Source organism: Rhinolophus ferrumequinum, chromosome 7 (assembly GCF_004115265.2).
Source record: "Rhinolophus ferrumequinum isolate MPI-CBG mRhiFer1 chromosome 7, mRhiFer1_v1.p, whole genome shotgun sequence".
Taxonomy (NCBI): Eukaryota; Metazoa; Chordata; class Mammalia; order Chiroptera; family Rhinolophidae; genus Rhinolophus; species Rhinolophus ferrumequinum.
The window spans coordinates 24,792,133-24,817,403 of NC_046290.1; the positions used below are offsets into that span (position 1 = coordinate 24,792,133).

General features: G+C 39.0%; 1 protein-coding gene across 1 annotated transcript in view; it reads left to right on the plus strand.

The window, feature by feature from the left end:
• The window catches only part of WDR70 (WD repeat domain 70), a 248,107-nt gene extending 232,672 nt beyond the window's left edge, over nt 1–15,435 (plus strand). Inside the window, exon 18 of the mRNA XM_033110994.1 lies at nt 15,281–15,435. Within this exon, the coding sequence (XP_032966885.1) occupies nt 15,281–15,368 (88 nt within the window). The 3' untranslated portion in view covers nt 15,369–15,435. The remainder of the gene's footprint in view (nt 1–15,280) is intronic.
• The last annotated feature ends 9,836 nt before the right edge of the window (nt 15,436–25,271 follow it).

Sequence of the window (25,271 nt, forward strand, 5' to 3'; positions counted from 1 at the left end):
GATATCCCCTTCTTTCTTGCATGAAGGGTAGCATGGTGTAAATACTCTTTTGGGCTTTGCTTTTTTTTCACTTAGCAGTATGCTATGTTCTGCATCAGTTCATAGAGCTCATTCTCGTTGTTTGTCACAGCCGCATAGTACTCCATTGTATGGATATACCACAGTTTATTCAACTACTCTCCTATGTATGTGTATATCTAAGTTGTTCTCAGTATTTTGCAATTACTAACAATGCCTCAGTGAGTAAATTTGATCATGTGTATATATTTTTGTATTGTTGGAAGTGTATTCAGGTTTCTTGACGTCTTCATGTATCGCTAAAACTTTCTCTTCAATTATTAAAAATATGGACCCTGATCACTTTTCAAAACATTAATATGTGGAAAAAATCCCTTATGAACTAATTCAACTTACATGATATATGGTTATCAGTTCACTATCTGCTAATCCTTACAAGCTACTTTGCATAAGAGAAAAACACATTGTCTTAGCCTGGTTTCCTTTGAAGCAGACCCTGAAGTAAAGTCTTGTAAAGGTGGCTTATTAGAAAGCGTTCCCAGAGGAAATCAGCAGGGGAATGGAGAAGTGTTATGGAGCCAAGCAAGGGTACAGTGCTAAGCAGAGTCCCAGGAAGGTGCACTTTGTTTCCATCTGTAGGATAACCCTGGATACCCTGGTCTGAGGCTCAGTAACTGCAGTGTTTATACCGTTGCTCATTGGTAATGGCTGGAGATGGAATTGGGGAGACATTGGTAGGCACTCCAGCTCTCCAGGGCTTTAGCTATCAGCCGACAGCCCTCTGACAAAGAGAGAGAGGTGCTGCTGCTGTGAGTGAGAGCAACCCGCACAAATATGCTAACGGCATTGGAGGACACCTGGGGGAAGCACTGAATCCTCTGCTATATGTGTGGACTTTACTGTGTAATGTCAATGGCGGCCACTCACAACATGTATTCATAACCGGACCGTACAGATGGAACATTTCTGAACAACTAGTTGGATAATATTACAACAGCTAAGAGGGTCATCTCAAGGCTGGCCAGCTAAATAGTGTGCATTTTGCCTTCATTTGTATAGAATTTGTGTTTGTGTGTGTGTGCACGCTATATTGCCACATCCCTGGCAGTCAGATAAGCTTATAGATTATGCCTCTGTTGACACTTCTGTTTTTAATGGAGTAGTTATTTTCTATTATTATACGTCAAAAAACTTGTTTAGAAACATACCAAAAATTAGCTGAGGAAAGAAGCATAAACAGAGCCATGGTTTACAATTTGCTAAACATAGCATCATTTTCAGAGTGAACTGCTCCACATAGATGCGTATAGGTTTACACACGAAGTAAATCATTGAGGTGTCTCCACAACTATTGAAATAATACTGTTTGCTGATTATCGACTGGTATTAGCAACATATAATTTTGCTAATGTCAAAGACCTAACTTACTATTGAAGAAAATGAGACACGAAGAAGATAACTTAGAACCTGCTGGTTATCAAGTCATTGTTAGAACCCAGGTCAGGAATCTGGCTTTAGAATTTCCAGGTTATTGTTCCAACTTCTAACAACTAATTATTTTGATAGAGGATCAGACTTAAACTAAGTATGAAATTTTCATGTCTGAGATTTTAAGTAATATGAGGTCAGACAATTAAGTCTGCGAACTCATCCTAGAAAAAGTACTACATACCTCATTGCTGAATATCACTATGGTCACCTTCGAAGTATTCCCTTTGGGAAGCTATCACCGACGTCAGCGCCTAGTCCACCCTTCAAAGCAATTTTGGAACTCTTTTTCTGGAATTGCCATCAGTGCTGTGGTCATATTACCCTTGATGTCCTGAATGTCATCAAAATGTCTTCCTTTCAATATTTCCTTTGTCTTCAGGTAAAGAAAGAAGTCATTGGGGGTCAGATCAGGTGAGAAGGGAGAGTGTCCCAATACAGTTATTTATTTACTGGCTAAAACCCCCCTCACAGACAGTGCCCTGTGAGCTGGTGCATTGTCTTGATGCAAGAGCCATGAGTTGTTGGCAGAAAGTTGAGGTTGTCTAACTTTTTCACGCAGCCTTTTCAGCACTTCCAAATAGTAAACTTGGTTAACTTTATCTAGTTGGTACAAATTCATAATGAATAATCCCTCCGATATCAAAAAAGGTTAGCAACATCATTACAACAAGTTCGTGAACTTAATTGTCAGACTTGGTACATGTACTCAGTGGGGGGAAAAAAATCCAGCATTGCTAAAGGGTAGAAAATGGAAATTTGGAAGCCTCCCTTTCACTTTAACACCCAGTTTCTTCATTTTGCTACTTAGTGATATCCACTACTGACAGGATCTTGTATTTCCTGCCAGAGAGAGTCCATCTATAAATGAGTAGATATGTGTGTAGATACATTCATTGTTTAAAAAAAAAGGTATGTAGCATATCTCATGAGCTGATTTTGTTTGTTTGTTTATTGGTTGGTTTTTTACTTAAGAGACTGGACCAGATCCCACCAGACATATCCACATCTGGCTCATTCTTTATACTTTCTTGATATTTTCCATTGACAGATATATTATACTTTTCTAAGACAATTACACCCTATTGAAGGACATTTGCAGTGTTTTCTCTCTTTTGCTTTCATAAACAATACTGAAATTAAAGTCTTTGGATATATACATATTTGCCCACATGTGCAAAACTTCTAGAAATAGCACTACCAAGTCAAAGGGTATTTGCATTGTAAATTTATATAGAAATGCCCAGTTTTCCTCCAAAGAGAATTTTTAACCAACTTACCCAGTGTACCAGTGTCTCCTTCCCTTGTTACTTTTATTTTTGCCAATCTGATAGATGAAAACTTGTATTCCACTCTAGTTTACATGTACATTTTTAAGCATTTTTTTCATATGTTAAAAGCCTTTTTTTCTGTGAACTTTTTGTCTTTGGCCCATTTGTCTATTGGTTAACTGGTATTTTTCTTACTGATTTGTAAGAGTTCTTTAGATTAAGGAGCTTACCCTTTTGTATGGCATATATTGCAAATATTTCTCTCAGTCAGTCATTTTTATTTTACTTTCTTTGTGACATTTTTCCCATGTGGGAAAAAACTTTATTTTAATATAGTCAGTTTTAAACATTTTTTCTTTCTTGGGTTTTGTTTTAGTTAGGGAGGCCTCCACTAAGATTAGTCTTTAATAATTTTTTTTTCCTTTTTCACCCCCTTCACCCATTTTTCCCTCACCCCATACCCCTTCTCTCGCAACCACCAATCTGTTCTCTGTATCTGTGAACTTGGTTATTTATTTATTTATTTATTTATTTATTTATTTATTTATTTAGGTCCCACATATAAGAGAGAGAGCATACTGTATTTGTCTTTCTGTGTCTGACTTATTTCACTTCACAAGGTTGTTCTTCAAATTCCCACCCCCTCTTTCTATTTAATATATTTTTTAAAGAGTTAAATCTTTGATTCACCTGGAATTATTTTAGTGAAAGGAGTGAGGTAGGCGTATTCAGTTCTGGTGGCCACCATAACAAAGCCACAAACTTGGTGGCTTAAAAAACAAAAATTGATTCTCTCACTGTCTGGAAGCCAGAAGTCTGAAATTAAGGTGTCAGCTGGAGTTGCACCCCATACAGCGGCTCTAGGAGGAAATTTGTTCCATGCTTCTTCCATTTTCTGGAAGTTGTATGCTTCTTTGGCTTTTCGCTACAACTCCAGTCTGCTCAGTCTTCACATAACCTTCTCCTTGTGTCGTTCTCCTCTTCTCTCTTGTAGGATACCTGTGATACCATTTAAGGCCCACACGAGATAATCCAGGATTATTTCCTCATTTTAAGATCTTTAATCACATCTACAAAGACTTTTGTTCCAAATAAGGTCACTTTCACAGTTCCCAGGGATTTAAGGTAGCTATTTTGTGGGGTACCATTTTTCAGCCTGCCACAGCGGAGCTGCAGTCTAATTTTTTCTAGTTCGTTAGCCAGTTGTTGCAATAATTTTTAATTGGATACTCGTATTTTACTCGTTGAATTGAAATGACTTCTTTATTATATATATACCGCATTTACATATGAATTTTAGCCAATTTCTAGGCGCTCTGTTCTGTTACTTGGTCTATATACATATGTATTATTAATATTTAGGTGTTTGTTTCATACCCACCTCTTTACTGTGTTTTCCTATTGTTTTAAATAATGTTTTACTCAATTTCCTTGGGATTTCCTGGCATAAAATTATATCATAGGCAAATAATGAGAAATTTACTTCCTCCTGTCCAATTTTTATGCCTATTATTTCTTTTTCTTGGCTACCTATATTGACTAGTACTACCAGAATAATATTAAATAGTATGAGGGATAGTACACATCCTTTCCTCACTTTGAACTTTAACAGGAGTGACTCTATTAGGTTAAAACATATGTAATTGCCCTTTTTGTAGGTAGAAAAAAGTCAAATACCAGCAATTTCATATTTTCAGCATAGTGGTTTTTCCCATAAAGCATGATAACTTTTAAAAATACACACATGCAAGATGTTAAGGAAGAATGCTTCTCTTTATTTATTTATTCCACAAAGTTTCATTGAACACCTACCGTGTGTCAGGTACCATCCCTAAGTTGTGAGGATAGAGCAGTGTTTATGGAGCTTATATTCTAGTAGACAGACAATAAATAAATTTATAATGGTTAGATGGTAGCAAGTATGAAGAAGAAAACTAAAGTAGGGTGGGAGACGTGGAGTGACCAGGGGGAGAAAAGGGTGCTACTTTGAGATATGGTCATCAGGTAGAATCTCTGCTAAAGTGATCTTTGACCTGAATGAAATGAGGGAGTGAGCAAATGTCCGAGGAAGAACATCCTATGCAAAGAAAACACCATACAGAAACCAGAGGCGTGTTCATCTGGAACGGATGCTGAATTGTATTAAATCCTTTGTTGTCTTTCTATGGAAGTGATCATAGGATTTTTCTACAGGGATCGATGAATATGATGAGTTGTTATATGACTGAATTTTCTAATTTTGAATCATCCTTGCATCTTCTGTATGGCCCTCACATGGTTATGGTTTATTCTTTATAGGTGCTAGTCTGGCTTCACAAAAAGTTTGTATGCTTTTCTTTCCTATGTGTACTCTCAGACTGTTTTGAATATCATTCATTAAACCTACCTTGCAAAGATTTGATACAATTCATCTGTGAAAATGTCCCAGCCTAGTGCTTTTGTGGAGGTGGGGATGAGCAGTAATTCCTTTTCACTTTCTTTTCCATTCCCTCTTGGTAAATAGTCTGTTTGGATTTTCTGACTCTTCTGAATCTGCTTGGTCATTAACATTTTCTTAGAAAATCATTCATCCAGATTTTCAACTTTCTTTAAATAGAATTAGGTGAAGAAGTTGTTTTTGTTCATTGGTGACCATTACCTAATGATATTTTCCTGTGTTGTCGGTGATTCAATTATATTTACGATTGACTAATATGCTAGTTTAATAGTACCTCTGCAGAGTGGGTGGAGCAGGTGTTGTCATGTCTTTACCTTACATGTGGGGAGGCTAAACTTTAGAGACTTAACAATGATTGCCACTAGAACTAGACTTCAGAACTAACTTCATTTCTTCTGATCACTGATGTAATGAGCTTTTCAGAGGACTGTGATCTCTCTTCATATACACCATTCTGCCACTACATTTTGCTTCCATGTCTTTCCTTCCACCCAATTTTGTCACCTTACATTTATTGCATGCTAACTAAGTTCATGGCACTGTCTGTCTATGGCATGTAATTTCTTAGCCAGGATGTAGTGCTATTTCTCCTGTGTTCACCTGCTAGAGTATACTGTTTACTGCCAAGTGGCAAAGCGTTTGAAGGGAAGCTAATATTTAAAAGGATCTTTTCATAAAGGTCACTGTAATTGAGAATGTGTGTCTGGTTGTTTTTCTTCACTGCAATTGACTTCTGTCAGTGATGAAATGAAGATTTACTGTATCTTGCTTTATCACAGAAAAGCACGATTAGACATTACACAAATCTACCTGCTTGTACATGACATATACTCACCTTTATTCTCCATTGATGATAAGAAAGAGTCTTTGAACACTTTACGGTTATCAATTGAGTGTTTAAGTTTCATTCTTGGCACTAGCAATATAATAGCCATGAAAGTTTTAAAACACAGCAGGATCACAGAGGACTCTTGTTCAGTCACACACGGACAGATTCTATTACAATTTCTTGTTAAAAGACATTGCTGGAGGGAGGGGGAAAGAGCTGGCTGGAGAGTGGGCAGGATATGGATCCAGAATGCTATTCGCTTACACATCAGACGGGGAGAGCTGTGTGTGTGGGAGCCTGGACCCTGGCCAGTGGCCTGACAGCCTGACAGCTCTGTCAGCCATGGTCACTTTTCTTGCCAGATAAGCTGCCATTATTGCTGGTTCAGTCAATTTAATTTTCAGTGTGCATGTTTTGTCTGATACAGGATACGTGGATGTGTGTGTGTCTGTGTGTGTGTGTGTGTGTGTATTAAAATATCATTCCCACCATTTAAAGTCATGTTGAGTTAAGAGGCAATATTTAAAAAGGCCACTCTTTGACTGACTGAAGGTTTATTTGTGTCAAGAAAAGACATAAACCCATGGGGAAAAATAGACCTTTTTTCCTGAGTTATACTAAGGTGACTGATCGTCACTGACCACCATATTCCTATGTAAAGGCCAGTGTTTCTCAAAGTGGCTTTGTGGACTGTCTTTGTCAGTCAAGGGTGGTAGTAGAAAGGTTAAAAATGAAGATTTCTAGGCTCCACCCCAGACCTACTCAATTAGACTGTAACAGTGGGTCTGAGAATCAGCAACTTAAGAAGTTCCCCTGGTGATTATTCTGCACACTAAAGTTTGGTAATAATACAAAAGTAATTATTTAAAATAGACCACAAATATTTGCCCTTAAAAAATTCAAATGTTCATAATAAATTATTTTGATTATAGCGATTCATACTGAAGACAGATTACATAACAGAGTATTTCCCTCAGGATTTTTAAAAAAAGAAAACGTTTATATTGTATTTAATATATAAATTATTTTATCAAATATGTTCAAGGTACAATTTTTTAGAGATTTATACCTATTATATAGAGTGATGAACACCTGATAGCCAAAGCAAAGTATATTATAATAACGATACTTTTATTACACCATGCCAGGTTTGTTTAAAAACTTTTTGTTTTATTCATTTAATCCTCACAGCAGTCCTGTGAGGTATTATTATTGTCCCCATTTACAGATGGAGAAATTGAGGCTTATAAGTTGACCAAAGCTGCGTAGGTAGCCGGTGGCAGAATTGGGATTTGAACACAGTGACCTGGCTTCAGTCAAGTTTCTGCTTTTAGTTACTCCAGTGTACTGCCTCTCATGACAAAGCAACTGGAAGTAGTTATTGAGTAATAGTGAAACAGAAAGATTGTGTGCGACATCATGGCACAGCAGAACAGTAGACTAAGATTCACAAGCCCTGGGATTTAGTTCCTGCTCTGAGATTCTCTTACCTTCACGGAGACTGTTTCCCCATTTATGAAGTCAGAGAGCAGGGCTACACTGATGCCCAGCTTCATACATGTTTTTGAACAGAAATTGTGGCACACACAGTTATATATTTTTATAAATGTGAGCTTAGAGGGGACACTGATGACATCTGGGCTGCTTTCGGTCTGTGTGCTTTTCAAAGATTTAATCATTCTAACTTGTTTGCCCACTTGGTGATAAGGTAGCTAATGGTGATTGTAGAGGGTTCTTTCTCTCCCTTTTTTTGTTTCCGGTTTCCACAGGTTTCATATATCTCCCTTTCTCCATCCTCACCAGTCTTTGGACTCTCAGACATGTCATTGTGAATTAGTTTGCCCTATTTAATGAGTCTGAGATACGTTTATCTATTTTCCAAAATACGATTGCTCATTTCCCGAAGAAAATAGAACATTCTTATCTAGAAACATCTTGTTACCTCTCATCTTCTTATGGGTCCCTAATATCTAAAAAAATAAATAAATAAATAAATTATTTTTGATTAGCTCTTCACCAGAAATAAAGGACCATTTCCAGTGGAATCTTTTGGTCAAGCCCTTTATTTAGCCTTAATAATTCTGCAATTGTGATGACTGGGTCAGAGTTCATCTGGACTGTATTCATCCTAACAGGGCTAACAAGTGTGTCAGATTGTCAAGTCATGGCTATAATTGACTTTGGCTTTGAGGTTTTCCTGCATAATAAACAGTGGGCCCTGAGCCAAAAAGGCTTGTGGTTTATACTCACATACTGATGACTAAATATTACAAGTGATTTCCCCTCATATTCATTTTATTATCCTGGAGCTCACTTTATATTTTTTGAATGAATCATATCAGAAGAATATCCATAATTAAAAAGAATTAGACATGTGGACTTTCCATTGCATCGGAAAACATTTTGAGACTTCTCTGGCCTGAGAACTAGAGCGGAAGAATTGTAGAAGGCCTAGGTTAGAGCTTAGTCAGAAGAGAAAGGACAGCCCTGCTCATACTTGGAATCTCTTGTGTAAACAGTGCACCCCAAAAATGCCCTTTTAGAAGGTTACAGGGGAAATCTTTATTCATTACTGACTGTTCACACGAAATTCCTCTGCATGGAAACACTGAAGGTGGGACTCGATTTTTTTTGGGCTTCCGTCATTTTTCTGTAGCACACAGTTGCTGGAATAGACTCTGTACAAATAACTTTGAGAATTCAGTTTTAAAAATGTTCCAAGGACAAATTAAGTAGCACAAAGTATCAGATAATCAGAATTTATAAATTTGAGAAAGGCATTTGCTTAAGTTTGTATATTTGTTTCAGGGAATAATAACTATTAGCAAATATAGAGTTTACTGAAGCTAAAACAAAACAAAACAAAAACCCTTAGCTCTCCTCTGATTGGTTTATTTAATAGTTAGCAGCAATAACTATGTTGATATCTAATCTGCTCTCCTTGGTAACTCTAGTAAACAAGTTGACATATATAGTCAAGTGAAAAATGTTTACTATTCACCAAGTGAGTTAATCAAACTGGAAAACACAAGTTTCACATCAGCCTTCTGTATGTTTAAATTTCCAGTTAACACTTAGAGAAATGGGTAAGTGTTGGCCATAAGCCAGTAATAAAATAAATAGTCTGGATAAAGTGATTTCAATAAGGTGGGCACTTGACTGGTTCTCAGTGGGACTTACTTTATCCCCACGAACCTGCTGAGCACCCACAGTGATTCTACCGTGGGCTGAATGGAATGTGCCCCTTGCTTGCTTTTTCTTCAAGTCAGTCCCTTTATAGGCTGTGTTTTGGGCAACTGAGATAAATCTGCCATGAGGCTGTAAGTTTGGGTTGACAACTTCCAGCTTCTTGAGAAAGGAGGTATAGAATTCTGGAAGAACTGAATAAATGGAAGACAGGGGGTCGGTAGATAATGGAAATGCTTTCTTGGGATATATTTCTTGGGCATTATTTATTTATTTGTGTATCTCCCGAGTTGCCACCTTGTCACCTTTGGTGCCCCTTGGGTTTGGTTAGTTCTACTCTTCCTCATGGAAGCATGCGGCAGAGTCAATGTTAAGAGCAGTGTACAAATTCCATTTCTTCAACTAGCCCGGAAAGGAATGCATTTTTGTGGCCGGCAACAATGTTAGTAGAGACTCAGAGGGCTTTTTGTTGTTGTTTATTTGTTGGCTTCCTATTGATTTTAAAAACAGGAATTTCTGGACAAGCTTTTAAGTGATTTTAAATCCATTGACTTTTTAGCTTTTTGCATTTGTCATTTTACTCCTGCTTGAAATTGTTGATTTATTTTTATAGTAGTTTTTCTATGCCGAGGGCAAATTAGGCCATCCACCAGGGAAGAAATCTCCTGGTTCTATTCCTAACTCTGCTAGAGGTTGCCTAATCGTCTCTTCCTCGTTGTCTTGAAAATTGGTGACTAAAGAAATCTCTTTTAAATGCCCCAGATAATCCTGAATTGAATCTTTTTTTTTGTCTTCCTCATATATGGATTTCCAAAAAATTCTAAAGAATAACTGCTGGAAATACATTCAAAGGTAAAAACTGCTGACAAAGAATAGCTGCAAGATTGAAAGCTGAAGTTCCCACTTTGCTTTTGTAAAACACTGACATTCCCTAGACTGGACAGAGGTGTTCGGTGTGCTCAAGTCAAATCATCTTTCTTGAAGAACCTTGTCTTTATTCAGCAAACAGCATGCAGCCCTGATAGAAGGTTCTGAACCATGCTGTGAGAATGTTGGTTTGGGGGGCAGGGTGGATTGCAGTGAGGGAGACTTCCTTCTGTGACCCACAGCTCCCTTCGCCTCCCTATGTCGAACTCCTGAGAATTAAAGACGCCCCTTAACGGCTGGGCCTGTGAGTGGGCAGCCTCAGACTTCATTCTTCACCAAGTCTTCCGTAGGGTTATACAGGGCCAACTTCTCCAGATAGGAGAACTATTCTCCTGCAGCTGGGGAAGCTCCTCACGTAGAAAAGTTTATGTTAGGAAGACAAATTCTTACTCTACAGCCTGCTGTCAGAGCCCTGCTGTACTCCTTTCCCAAGCGAGGGGAGGGATGGCTTGCCCAGCAGGCGCTCTTCACAGTAGAGTAGAGCAACCAGTGCACCGAGCTAAGGGTAAGAATCGAGAGTACTTAGCAAATCTCATGCAATGTGATATGCTTATTGAATCTAGTAAAAATTTAGACTCATATTTCATGGTCTTTTTATTTTTCTAGAAATGTAATATTTGTCTGCAAGGGATTGGAAATTAGAATACAAAGACTGGTCTTGTACCACACATGGTTTAAGAAGCACTGCTATATATACCACGGCCACAGGTTAGAGTCCGAGGCCCTCTCCAAGGTGCTTCCTTTTTATCCCAGGAAGGGGGATTCTTATTTCTTATTCCCAAGTCCAAGAGTCTAGTTCTTGTGTTTTCTTAATTAATTTTTTTTTTAACTTTGGTAAAATACACATAACATAAAATTTATCATTTTACAGCATTTTTAAGTGAACATTCTGGTAGTGTTAAGTCCATTCAACTTCTTGTGCAACCAATCTCCTGAGCTCTTTTCATCTTGTGAAACTAAAACCCTATGCCCATTGACCAACTCTTCATTTCTCCTAGCCCCTGGCAACCACCATTCTACTTTCTATCTTAGGAATTTGACTATTCTAGGTACCTCTCATGAGTGGAATTAAACAGCATTTGTCTTTTTGTGACTGGCCTATTTCGCGTAGCATGTCCTCAAAGTTTACCCATGTAGCATATGTCAGTATTTCCTTCCTTTTAAGCCTGGATCATATTCCATGTATGTATTTGCCACATTTTGTGTATCCATTCATCCATCCATAGACAATTAGATTACTTCCACCTTTCGACTATTCTGAATAATGCTGTGCTGAACATGGGTGCACAAATGTCTCTTCAAGACCCTTCTTTTGGGCATATATCCAAAAGTGGAATTGCTAGGTCACATGGTAAATCTATTTTTAATTTTTTGAGGAACTGCCATACTATTTTCCATAGCAGCTACACCATTTTACATTTCTACTAACACTGCATGAGAGTTCCAATTTCTCCACATCCTGGCCAATACTTGTTATTTTCTGGTTTTGTTTGATTGATGGTGGCCGTCCAAATGGGTATGAGGTGTCCTCATTGTGGTTTTGATCTTCATTTCCCTAAGGATTAGTGATGCTGAGCATCTTTTCATGTGCTTATTGGACATTTGCCTGTCTTCTTTGGAGAAATTTCTATTTGAGTCCTTTGCCCAGTTTTTATTGGGTTGTTTGGGTTTTTTTGTTGTTGTTGATGTCGAGTTGTAGGAGTTTTTAAAATATATGCTAGGTACATTAATCCCTTATCAGATATATGATTTGCATATCTTTTCTCCCATTCCATAGGTTGCCTTTTCAGTCTATTGATTGTGTCCTTTGATGAACAGAGGTTTTTAATTTTGGTGTAGCCCAATTTACCTGCTTTTCTTTTACTGCCTGTGCTTTTGATATCATACCAAAGAAATCACTGTCAAATCCAATGTCGTAAAGCTTTCCTCTGTGTTTTCTTCTAAGAGTTTTATAGTTTTTGCTCTTAGGTTTAGATCTTTGATCCATTTTGAGTTCATTTTTGTATATGGTGTAACGTAAAAGGGTAACTGCTTTCACTGTCTACGGATATACAACCTTGCCAACACCGTGTGTTGAAAGGAGCCTTGTTCTTACCCTCAATTTTTCCCTACTTGGCCAACAAAATGAAAGAACAAGTGGTAAACAAGCATTGCTGGAAAAATGTGGACGCTGCTTTATGCCCTGATTTTGGCCGTTGGGGAATGGGGTGGTCATGGCTATTTGAAAGCTAAGTGTATGATTTGATGTCGCATGCACATAACATGGTGATTTTTCTATCAACATTGTTATTAGTTCAAAAGTGGAATATAAAATAAATTTTGTAGAGTTTTGCAAAGAAGACCATTCCACCCGCCAAACAAGTTGATATCCTCTAAGTTAAAATACCTAGAGAGGAAATGGAAATTGTGTGGTCTGATAATTGAAAGTGACAATGTAAGCGACCCTGATGTAAAAATGTACTCAATGAATTTTGCTGAGTACAATGCTAGAGGGGGAAAAAAGCTATCTCCTTCGAAAAACTAATCTTTTTCTTTTGCCTTGGCTGCGAGGAAATTCAGTGCTAAGTTTTATGCTCAGTTACATACCCTCTCATTCCTTGGTTCTTGACCTTCTACACATTTGTTTTGTTTTGATTTTTTTTCATAAGTCAATTTTATTGAGGTATAATTTACAAACAGTAAAACACAAAAAAACACTCATTTCAAGTCTTGACAAATGTATACATGTGTGTAATCACCACTCCAGTCAAGATTATAGAGTATTTCCATCCCCCCAAACCATTCCCCCTGCCTCACTGCAGTCATTACTCCCTTTCTGCCCCGTTAAATAGTTCCATCGATTCTGTGCCCTTCTATGTTAGCCACCAACCTGCTGTAAATACTTTTGGAAGTAGGTGGAATGGAAAAGAGTAACTACATAAACGAAATAGCCTTTTCAAGCTGTAGGGTTTCTTCCTGGGATCTGTCATTCATTTTCTTTTCTAATATCCCAAAAAGCAGCACTATAGCTTCTTGGTACTTAAAAGTCCCATTGCAACTAACATTGATGAGCCAGTGTCTAATGAAGTATTGCCAGATATCTTTAGAAGACCATATTCTTTTTTTTCTCTTAGAAATGAAATCTGTAATGCAAAGAATTTTTAAAACCAGACAAACTTATTCCTGCATGTGGTTGTCCGTACGTTAGGGGTCACCATCTTTGCCAGAGATGAAATATGTAATGACCACCAATTGCCTGTTGTAGCATGTTAGAAAGCCAGTGCTCCTGCTTTCTAGTAACTCAGCAACTCATGACCTGTGGAAATCTGCAGCTGCTTTTGGAAATGTTAGAGCTATGCTTGTGTGTAGATGCCATAACAGTATCTTGAAGTGACAAGAAGTTTAACCAACTGGATTGCGTGGGGGACAGCTTGGGCTCTCTAGGTAGATGTGTGAGGTAACTGGATTGACAGGAATTGTGACCAACTTATGCTCGAAGAATTCTAGTATATGACTTGTGTCAGAACACCGTCAGCATGGATATGGATGGTTTATACTTCTTCCCCAGGATAATATAGAAGCATCAAGAAGTAATACAAGTTTTTAACCCCGTTTTCACTTGCCAAGTTAAATGAATTATTGTTGTTGACGTTACATTTATCATTCTGGAATTACCTTGATATAATGAATTGAATTATAAATGAATATGTAAGCTAAAATATATCATGTTCAGATATAATGCTTTAGTGTTTCTTCATAATGTGATAGAGCTGTTTTTAAAAGGAAATCAGCAGTAGCATGACCAAAAGGGACATAAATTGTAACCATTTGACATTTTCTTGGAATTATTTTCTGTGTGAATGGTGTAAAGAGGAATGTCACTGAACCAGGTATGTTTTCAAAGCACAGAAAGCCCTAATGCAAAGATTGCTTGATGTTCTGCGTGCCCGTGTCATAGCAGTGACGCTCGTGATGTTGCCCGAAAGGCTTGGCGCTGCCATGCATTGATCTGGATACTGGGGTGGAGGAAATGTTCCCTTATTTGTGTTGTTTTGTATTTTTGCTGGCAGTGCTCAGATTACTGTATATGCTGTCTTTTATTGTAAACTCCTTAGGTAAGAAAACTACAAGGTGTGATCACAAAATACAGTGAATGTTTAAATTTTAAAAATGTATTACAGTCAAAGATACATTGCTGTTAATCCTCCTCAAAATACTCCCGCTCACTTCGAACACACTTATCCCTTCATTCTTGCCACTTTCTGAAGGAGTTCTGGAAGTCCTCTTTCGTGAGTGTCTTTGCTTCATCCTCCATCATGACAACACCCTGTGTCACACATTGCTTCTGGTACGGTACTTTTTGTCAAATAAAAACATTACGATGTGTGCTCATCTACCTTATTCACCAGATCTGGCACAGTGTGACTTCTGACTCTTCCCCAAAGTCAAAATGACTATGAAAGGAAAACATTTTGAATCCATTCTGGACATCAAGGAAGCCATGACAGCACAACTAAAGATACTCATGAAAGAGGACTTCCAGAACTGCTTCAGAAAGTGGCAAGAACGATGGGATAAGTGTGTTTGAAGCAAGGGGAAGTATTTTGAGGAGGATTAATGGCAATGTGTCTTTTACTCTAATAATTTTTTTTAATTTAAACATTCACTGTATTTTTTTATCACACCTCTCGTTTTAGCTCAAATTCTCCTATTCATGTGCACCATAATCACACATATATGGACTACTTAAGTCTAGGAAAAGCCCAGAGAGCTGTAAAGATCATGTAGGTTTTCACTCGGTTACTATTATCTGGTGTCCTAAACGGTTCTGGTTAGTTTGAGTTTGAGGTAGAGGGTGGTTATGGATGTATGAGGTTCCACTGGAGTTGATTCGTTTTCGCTTTATTTAAGGAAGACAGCATACGTCGTCTACCACATAGAGAAACCTTTAAAAGACTCCTTGGCTCTTTTCTTGAACATCATTAAATTTTCATTATCCTTTTCTTTACCAGAAGTTTAACTATTGATATTTAATAATTGAGGTGTACTTGATTTCCCAAATGTGCTTCCATTTGATGAAAAGTAGGAAAGTCTAATAAACACTTGCTGACTACATTTTTCCTCTTCTCTTTAACTTTCTTTTAGGACTCAGCCCCAAGCCATGTTTGCACAAGTTGAATCTGATGATGAGGAAGCAAAGAATGAGCCAGAATGGAAAAAACGTAAAATTTGAAGAATCTCATATCAGAGCTATTTGCATGAAGGGGGAGGGATATTGGACAGTTTGTTTTTGTAATGAAATAAAAAAAACATTTTTATGAATAGATTTTTGTCCTTTGCATTATTGAACTATTCAAATATTGGTAGCTACCCTTCCCTAATATTGTGCTTACATTTTCTTATCTACAGCTATTAAACTATATTATAAGTAAATAAGAAACAGATTCTTAGCCTATTACGAAGTACTTTAGGTATTTGGAAACTTTATTCAGCAATTATCGGTCCTGTGCAGATTCTCCTAACCTTGGAGGAAGGGAATGTACACAGAGATACACATCTGTCTTGAGCAATTCCAGGAGCGTAATGTACAAATCGACATCAAAAAGTTTAATATTTCTGTATAATATCACAACGGTTGTTTACATGACTGTAAATAATTAGGCAGAGTTGAAACTAAAAGCATTGCCATACTAGGAAAGAAAATATATCTGATGATCCTTCAACAGCAGAATACAGTGGTTGGGGGTTGAAGTCAGACCCATGTGGGTTCAAATCCCAGCTCTGCTCTTTACTGTCGGGGTCGACCTTGGGAGAGTTGTTCAATTTCTCTTCTAGCCTCAGATAATAATTGTACCACCCTTGTAGGTTTGTCAAAAGGATTAGATGAGACAGTCCTTGTAGGCTGTTTAGTATAGTACCAGGCATACAGTATATCTACACTCAGTGTTTCCTGTTTTAAAATAGAGCTAATGATACCTCCTTTGCTTGATTTTGATCGGTATTGAATTAGTTATAGAAGTGTTTTATAAATGTAAGAGCTATATCAGTAGAAGACATAAGAATCGTTCTAAAAGATCCTTGTGCTTTTGTGACTAGAAAACTAAAACAAAAGTTGGCAGTTTGTCCAAAGTAATAATGAGTCAATAGAATAAAATTCTATGGAGTGATTTCACACAGACTTAGGGTAGCTTTTGCATGTCAAATAGTTCTCACTAGACGATTTGTTTTTTAATACCTTTGCCTTCTGCCTTCCTGCTCTCATTTGCTCTAGTGAATTAAATAATTATAAAAGTGACTGATGATCCAAAATGTATGTCAGAAAGCTCCTGGTTCTACAGGCTTCACCCTACCCCCTCTTTGTACCAAAATGTTTCTTAACAACCACTCATGCTCATACAGTTTTCTTACCTCTACAGTTCTGAAGTGGGCATTCTACTGTAGATAAAACCTAAAAACCTTCTCTCTTGTAAACTATTCTGTCCTTTTCCCCTGCAACTTCCATCTTCATCCTATTCTCCTTCCTTTGTTGTCACTTAGTTTATAGATAATAGGTAATCAGAGGAGGAAATAACATTTGCTGAGTGCCCGCTATCTCATGATGACTATTCTAAGCTCTTTGCCTGCTCACTCATTTATTCCTCACAAAAACCCCATGAGTAGGTAAAATAGTTAAACTCATTTTACAGATGAGACAAAAGAGGTTCAAGACAGCAAATCTGTGTGAGAGTACATTAAAGAAGGCTAGATGAAGATACCCAAGATCTCTAAATATTAGTAATTAATAAACTGCCCCAAGTTTTCTATTCCTGTTGAAATACCTTCATCCAAAATCAATTTCAGACCAATATTTTGTTCCAGCTGTTGAGGATTTGTAAATTTATTACTTCTTGGATAAAATTTACTGAAAGCATCTTATGTTTTTTCCTGTCTTAGCATAAGCATTGCACCATATGGAAGTATTCGTCTTACACAGCCAAAAGTTGCAAAGGCGGGTTGGAGGGAGGAAAAAAACCTTGATCATAGTGGTCTTGGCGGACGGAGTGTGCTATGATGTAAGGCGAGAGAAAGGCAAACAGAGCACGAAGATGATTTTCTCATTGTTACCCACAACACAAGTGGCTCTTTTCATGCTTGACCTGATCTAGCTCACTTGAGAGAATTTTATAAAAAATTATTTTTTTTCACACGAGATTGGCAAACTATAAGTATTTCAATCTCTGTTTTGGTGAGTGCGGACCTTAAAACCAGGACAGAACCAATAGAGGGCACTCCTTTGACCCATAGTCCCATCACCAGGACGGACATCTCCACAGGCCCTCAGGACTCATGATCCTACCCCACCAACCTTGTGTGTCCTATCTTGGTCCCCTTCATTTCTATCGTCTCAAATATGGCACCTGGAAGTCATAATAACGACTCCTCCCCTACCCCGACTCTCCTTCATTTCATCACTTGCCAATTTCTATCCATGCTCTCTTCTGAATCTCATCCTTGACCTTCATTTCCTTCCCTGCTGCCCTTGCTAGAATTTAGGCCCTCTTTTATCCTTCCCAGGACCTCTCAGGAGCCTCCGTCTCAAGTAATCACCCTGTTTTTCATTTGGTCCTCATCTAATCCATATTTTATTCTGCTGTCAGAGTTAGCTTTCTGAAACCAAAAACTGCCATTTCATTCCTCTGCTTAGAGCCTCTCAGAAGTTACGTGTCAGTGGTTCTAACCCGTTTTGTGGGTGTGTACGTGTGTGGCACTTAGGACACCCAGGATTTGGCCTCCCCCTGTCCTTCTTGCTTTAACTCTCACTGATCTTGCACATACTTCTGAGGTCCAGGCACACTGAACCTGGAAAGTACCATGTTCTTTGGCGCCTGAATGCCTTTGCGCATGCTGTCCCTTCTTCCTTCCTTGTCTGCCTATTTGTTTTTGAATATGGGGCTCAATTAACCTTCCCCGACGCACCCTGGCAGACAATTGGTTGCCCTCCTCCTTTTCCCCCATAGGTGCATATATATCTCTCCACTACAGCCTTCTTTTACGTTGCATAAAAGAAGTGTGTGTCCATGTGCATGGCTTCTGGGCCTGTGCGTGTGTTTCCCCCACTGGGACACAGACTGTAAAAACTAAAGCATATTGCATTCTAGGAATATTCAATGAATTTGTTTAATGAATGAGAGGAGCCATATTTTTATTCAATTGTGTATTCCTAGTCCCTACCTCTGAGATAGGGGTTTAAAATGTACTCGTGAAATATTTGGTAACGGAAAGGAGGGAAACAGGGAAGGGTGAGGAAGAGATGGGAAGAGCGTGAAGTGTGAGAAGTGTTTCTGCCTCACAGATGGGAAGGGGGATCGTTAATACCAAAGCTTGGTCTGTATCCAGGCTGCTTTGCCTTTCTCTGTTGGGACTTATTCACAAGTAACTGTTGTAATGGCTCAAGGAAGAAGAAGGATTGTAAACAGTTGTCCGTGTTCCTGGCATGGCCCAATAAGCCCTAAGTCTCCGTGACATCCTCAGGCACTCACCTGTCCTGAGTCACCAAAGACCTGAGGTATCTCCAGCATGGGGTTTCTTAACCTTGGCAGTGTGTCTCTGAACCCCCTCAAAGTATACAGCATACTTCACTTGTGCTCATGTACATTCTTTTGTAGAGAGGATCCACAGCATTAGTTAAAATTCTGGGCTATTGGGTGTTGCTAGCAGCTCTGTCATCTCCCAAGAGGACTGTATAAAATTGGGCCATTCAGACTTGAAAACCGGAACGTAACTCTCACACACAGTCACACATACACACAAAATACCAAATAGAACAAACTGAACTAAAACCTCTAATACACTGGTTCCCATTTAATCTTAGGCAGTTAAATCTTACTGCTTTGTAGTCAGACCTTAATATTTATTCTTTGAAAGGCTACTAGCCTTCTGTCCAATCAAATACTAAAGAGATTAGCTTCCTGATTACATGAAGCTCACATAAGTACTTCTTTATGTGATCTAAGAGTGAATATGAGACTTGAGAAAAACTTTTTAAGAATCAATATGACTATTTCAAGCAACTGAGTACTTCACTGTTTAATAACCACCGAGTCATATGGTAAGAGAAAGGGTGGGCAATGAGGTGCCTGCTGGGATATACAAGTACAGCCTAGTCAGTCACCCTTTGGAGGTTGTGAGCTTCATTCATCAGTCTCCTTGTGTATGAGGAGATCAGGAAATGGAGGGTTGTTAACAGAAACCTTTTGAAAAGTGTCCGTGTGGCATACCACAAACCACCATAACCCGTGCTCTAATTTGTATTTAATATCCTCACCAAAGAATTGAGAGCAGACCAGACCAGGGGCAAAGTACATAAAGATGGGCGATTTCACGTATGTGCATGTGTGTGTGTCTAGAGGTATATAGGTGGGAAGGAGCTTTGAGGGCAAAGAGAAGAGAAATTTGCTATTTTAAGTAGTTTTATGGATTATCTGACAGTTTATATTGGGGTTCTCAAATTTTTAACTAAAAGCATTTTAAAGGTATTTCACATGGACCTACTTGTAATAATACTCATTTGTGGGGACGGAGTCCCAAAAAGCAGTTTCCAGGCTCTTGGCCTCACATAGGAAGGTGCTGGCTCAGGTAGTAAATGGCCATCGACTGTGATCAAATGGCCATCAGCTGTGGCTAGTTGGCCGTCAGCTGTAACCAGTGAGCCATTGGGCACTAACATAACTGCCGTGGCTAGGCTAGCAGAAAATGGGGGGCTAGCAAGAAGATGGTGGCTGAGTCTGCAAGCGGCACAGTGAGGGTTGAGAATTGTGTGGCTCCTGGTTCCTGTGTCTCCATCCCAGCCGCCAGCGAGAGTATAGTGGTGTGACTCCCCTACCTATGGCTCCCTGGGTGTTCCTTTTTGGCCTGGCCATGTCCTGCGTTCTTGTGTGGGGAGCAGGAGCAGAGACCCTGCAGGCCGCCCTGCACGACACATGACGCAGCGAGCAGGGTCCCCTGCATGACATCATTAAAGAAAATTTGGAAAATGTTGACTTATAATGGTAGATTAAAGATGGCTACAAATTCTTTGGCATTCCTCCCATCAGAAAGATCCCCTCCCCTTAAATCTGAGCCAGCTGTGTGATAACATAACCAACAGAATACGGCAGAAGTGATACTGTGCTAGTTACCAGGTCCAGACAGTAAGAGACTTGCAGGTTCTACTTCCATTGTCTTGGAACACTTGTCTTGAAACCCAGCTGCCTTGCTGTTAGGAAGCCCAAGAAGCCCCATAGAGAGGCCTGCTTGGAGAAGAACTGAGGCCCTGGGCAGCAACCCCAACGGAATGCCCAGCTGACAGGTGGCACCAATATGTTACTAAGCCACCTTGGAAAGCAGTTGAGTCAGACCCAGTTGATTCACATCAGCTGTTGTTGCATGAAGCAGAGATGAGCCTCCCCTACTGAACCCTGCCCAAATTGCAGATTAATGAGGCAAATACATGATTATTGTCATTTTGAGAAGTCATTTGTGGGGTTGTTTGTCATGCAGCAATATATAATTGGAACAACCTAAAAGAGAAAAAAAATCATTTGATCATTCAAAAACAAACAGTGCTAATATTTTATTGAATTACATTCCAATGTTTTTCTTTTATGTACAATTTTGAGATGTATTTTCTTTTTAAAACAATTATTAGGGTGGTGCAAAAGTAATTGCTGTTTCTGCAATTATTTTTAACCTTTTAAACTGCAATTACTTTTGTACCAACCGAATATAATATCTATTAAAATATGGTTTATTTTTCACTTGTTAAATAAACACATAAATTTTTTACATTACTACAAACCTTATATGTAATTTTAGGGGCTACTTAGTAGTCCATTATATAGATGTATCTTCTGTACTTATTCTCATACTATTGGAAATAGAAATTGTTTTCAAATTTGCTATTATAAACAGGCTGCTTTGCCTTAAGGTCTATGCCTTAAGTTTCTTTATGTATGTAGGATTATTCTCTTAGAATTGGCTACCAAAATGGAATTATGGGGGGTCAAAAAGTGATTCACATTCACTATGATAATAGACTCATTGTAATCTTGGTAGTTACCTTATCAGTGAATGCCCAACTGGACAGGATAAAGGTGATTCTGAGAAATATTCCTGGTATACTGGGTTGAGTAGTGACTCCCCAAAATTCATGCCCTCTCAAAACCTCAGAATGTGATCTCCTTTGGGTCTTTGCAGATGCAATTAGTTAAGTTAAAAGGAAGTTGTAGTGGGTTAGGGTGAGCCCTAAATCAAATGGTCATGTGAAGACCCAAAGAGAGACACACACACAGGGAAAAAGAGCATGTGAAGATTGAGGCAGATATTGGAGTGATGTAGCATTTAACTCAAAGAACTCCAAGGATTCTCAACAACTGCCAGAGGCCAAAAGGAGGCAAGGAAAGATCTTACCCTAGATCCTTCAGAAGGAACATAGCCCTGCCAACACCTTGATTTCAGATTTCTAGGCTCCAGAACTATGAGAGACTAAATTGCTGTTGTTTTAAGCCATCCAGTTGGTGGTAATTTGTTAAGGCAGCCCTCGGAAATAAATACACCTAGCAATAAGATATGAGGAACACGTGGATCCAGATGGGGGTTTTTCATGACTACATATCACAGTGCATTCAGGGCTCAGGAAAAGAAAAAAAATTCACCAGAAGACTTTTCAAGGTCCAACATGCAAGTTGAGACCCTGTTGCCCTCCCTTACCCCACCCTCACCTCCACCCTACGCCTCAACTGTTAGTATGGACTTGACTTATGTTGGTGTGGTTTGGAGCCACTAAGGTTTGGGGTAATTTGTTACACAGCAATAGTTAATGCAGCTCACATTTTGAATAACTAGGGTGGACGCATTAAGAATTTGTCTTAAGACAGTGAGGTCACTTGGCTTTTCTTGATAGGATGGAGGTGAGGGGACAGATTTTATTCTATAGGATGGGAAGATGGTCAGGAACCACAGGGGATGAGCCCAGAGATTATAGCTAAAGGAAATAATTGTAATATCCTTTCTTTCAGTTTCTTTCAGTCAGAGTCTCTGCCCCTTTCCTGTTTTCCCCTCAGTTGACTTGGTTAGCAGGGGTTCCCTGAGCTGCTATGGCTTCCACACTTGGTCTTATCATAAACCCCTCTGCAGGACAGACAGATGTCCAGCATGGTAGCCTCCTAAAACATCCATGAGGCTGTGTGCCTGTAAGTAAGTTTTCTTCATAGCCTTTTGAATTCTGAGACATCTATGGCTGAATAACTGATGATGGTTTTGCTAGTTACAAGTCACTTTGAAGTGTGGGTGACTGACAACTGGACTCTCTTCTCAGATCTGCCTGACAGAGCTGATGTGACCAGATGTCTGGTGCTGCTTCTCAGATCTCTGAAGTTGATCAACCATGGCAAAACATAAACATATGATGGAAGAATATTTACAACACTAATCAAGGAGCTTAATTTATTGATATGGCTGGTATCTTAGAAGTAGCATGAAATATGAAGTCAGAAGTTTTGGGTTCCTGTTTCTCCTCTGCTAATTTAGTAATTCTGTGAGTTTAAGGAAGTCATATGAACAGTGAGCCTCAGTTTCTGCATCAGTAGAATGGGGACAATATTAATCACCCAGCCACATCCAGAGGGGTGTCATTCAAATCAGACAGGGGGGGGGGGAGAGAGAGAGAGAGAGAGAGAGAGAGAGAGAGAGAGAGAGAGAGAGAGAGAGAGGAGAGAGAGAGCGCTTTGCAAACTATGAAATGCTAATACAGTTGTTGGCTCTTGTGGTTATTTATTACTAGCATCTCACGGAATGTACGTGAATGGCATATTCTTAGAAAACAAGCTTACATCCATATCAGCACCATAATTAAGAATCATTGTGACGGTAGATAGGACATTCTGCCCACAGAGAGAATTTGATTCTGTGCGTTTGAGAGATTCTGTGTGTGTTGCCATCTAATGGGGGAGTTATTCAAGATTTGGCTAAGGTTATCAGGTGGGCTCTGGTGCGGGTTGATTCAGCTTCTCTTGGAGCCTATTGGGACCCTGATCTACCTCCTGTTGGCGTCACTGTTGGCCATGTTCGACTCAGTGACCCTCATGTGCTAGTGATGACAGCATCGAAACCTATCCAAATTTAGAAAAATGGGAAAGTTGTCTTTTGCATTTCTCATAGGCTATTTTGATACTGCTCTTTCCTTCTTTGCTCTTGTTTCTCCCCCGCATTAGAAAGTATTGTGTTCACTTCACTGGGTGCCATGCAGTTTTTCCCTTTGACTCTACTGCCTCTTGTTTATGAAATAAAGCAAGTCAACTGTGACAAATGGCCAGCTGCCATATTGCCTCCAAAGTACAGAGACTTTTTTCTTCCTCTTATTTTGTTTTAAAAATAGTAAGGTATTTTTCCTTTGGAGGGAAAAAAAATCTTATTATTCAGAGATGCAGAGCATAAAGAAAAATCTCTGGAGTCAGGAGACCTGGGTTCAAATCCCAGATTGGGCAAATTACATAAACTCTTTGGAGATTCAGTGACTCTTGGGGATGCTATGAGTATCTAAGTGTGAAAGCACTATGCGAACAACAAAACGCTACGCAGATGTTCTTATTACTGCTTCTCTTTCAGAGGCACCCTAACAGGAGTAGGCAGGCTTTTCAGAGATTCTGGTTCAGGATATTCCTTGGAAATGCTGTATCGTGGCATATGTGTATTTGATCTGAAACAAGAAAGCCCTGAAGAACATGTTGCAGATTTATTTCGCACCTCAGAAAGTTGTAACCCTGCATTTCAAATCCAGCTCCAACCTGCTCAATGCCCAGCCAGTTATGGCCCCACCTACAAATTGGAGACTAGACTATGACCCCTCCCCTGAGCCTTTCTCCTATTGATCTGCCCTAATGGTCACAGTCTATTTCGTCCAGCTCCAAGTCTGGCTGAACCCCAAAGGGATGTCTCGTGATATCTTTCTCTTTTGCCTGACGATGTGTGGCCTGGAGGTGAGATGCGTGAATCTGCTCTGGGCCAGATGTGTGGTCCTTCCTAGCTGTGCTTGGATTTACTTGCATCTTCCAAGATCTTTGTCATTATAAACAGTCAACAGCAATCAACATTTTTCTTTTAATTTATGTGTAGTCAGCTTTCAGTTTTTCTCCTTTATTGAGGATCACAGGAGTGTAAACAATGAGAAGACAGACTAGCACAAGAAAATGTTACTGCTTTTATCTCTGGGGATGTCTGACAAGCTGTCCCTCACCTTTGCCTCAGTGTGCCTTGGTCACTGCGTCATAAGGTGGCCCGTGGCAAAACAGACACTTGTCAAGTAGACTGCATTTTACCCATAAGAACAGTGTTGTAATTGGGAAGCCAAGGAGATCAAGGACTAAGCACCCCATAAGTTATAGTTATGACCAACCGTGTGTCATAAATCCAGAGCAAGCAGCAAAGGCCACTAGAATAATGTGAAAGCGTGAAGCTGTAATTAGACTTGGAAAAGATATTAGAGACCATCTACTCTGAGTCCCATGTCTTACAGATGAGAATCTTTGATAGCAGACCGGGTTCCTGTAGCTCTACTATTATTTGGGTCACTGGAATGAGGCAAACCTCACCTGGAATCCCAGCTCTGCTATGTATTGTGACCTTGGGCAAGGTTATTTCACTTCTATGAGCCTCAATGTCCCCATCTATAAAACTGAGAAATCAATACTTAATTCATGGGGTTGTTGTCAAGATTAAATGAGATGATTAATGTAAGAAAAAGACTTAACCAATGGCTGAGACAACAGTAAATAATCAGTAACAGTTATTATGGTTATGCAAAGGGCCAATATATCATAAAGTACACATAAATCACTCTAGTATGACATAAATTTGGCCTAACTAAAATGAATTTCCCAGCAATTCTAGACTAATCTTCTCTCATCTTGGTTTGCCTTCTCCTGGCCTTTGAGTAGCTTTGAGAAGTAGATCTGGGTTATGTCTTTCAAATTCAGTCCACAGAAACTGAAATCAATTTCTCCATTTTATCTTTTTAACTTTCTCAGCCATAATTAGTCATAGTGGAGTCTTTTCATAAATCTGAGACTTTTACTTAAAATTCAGATTAGAGAATCCAAATATTTAGAGACCTCACTAAAGA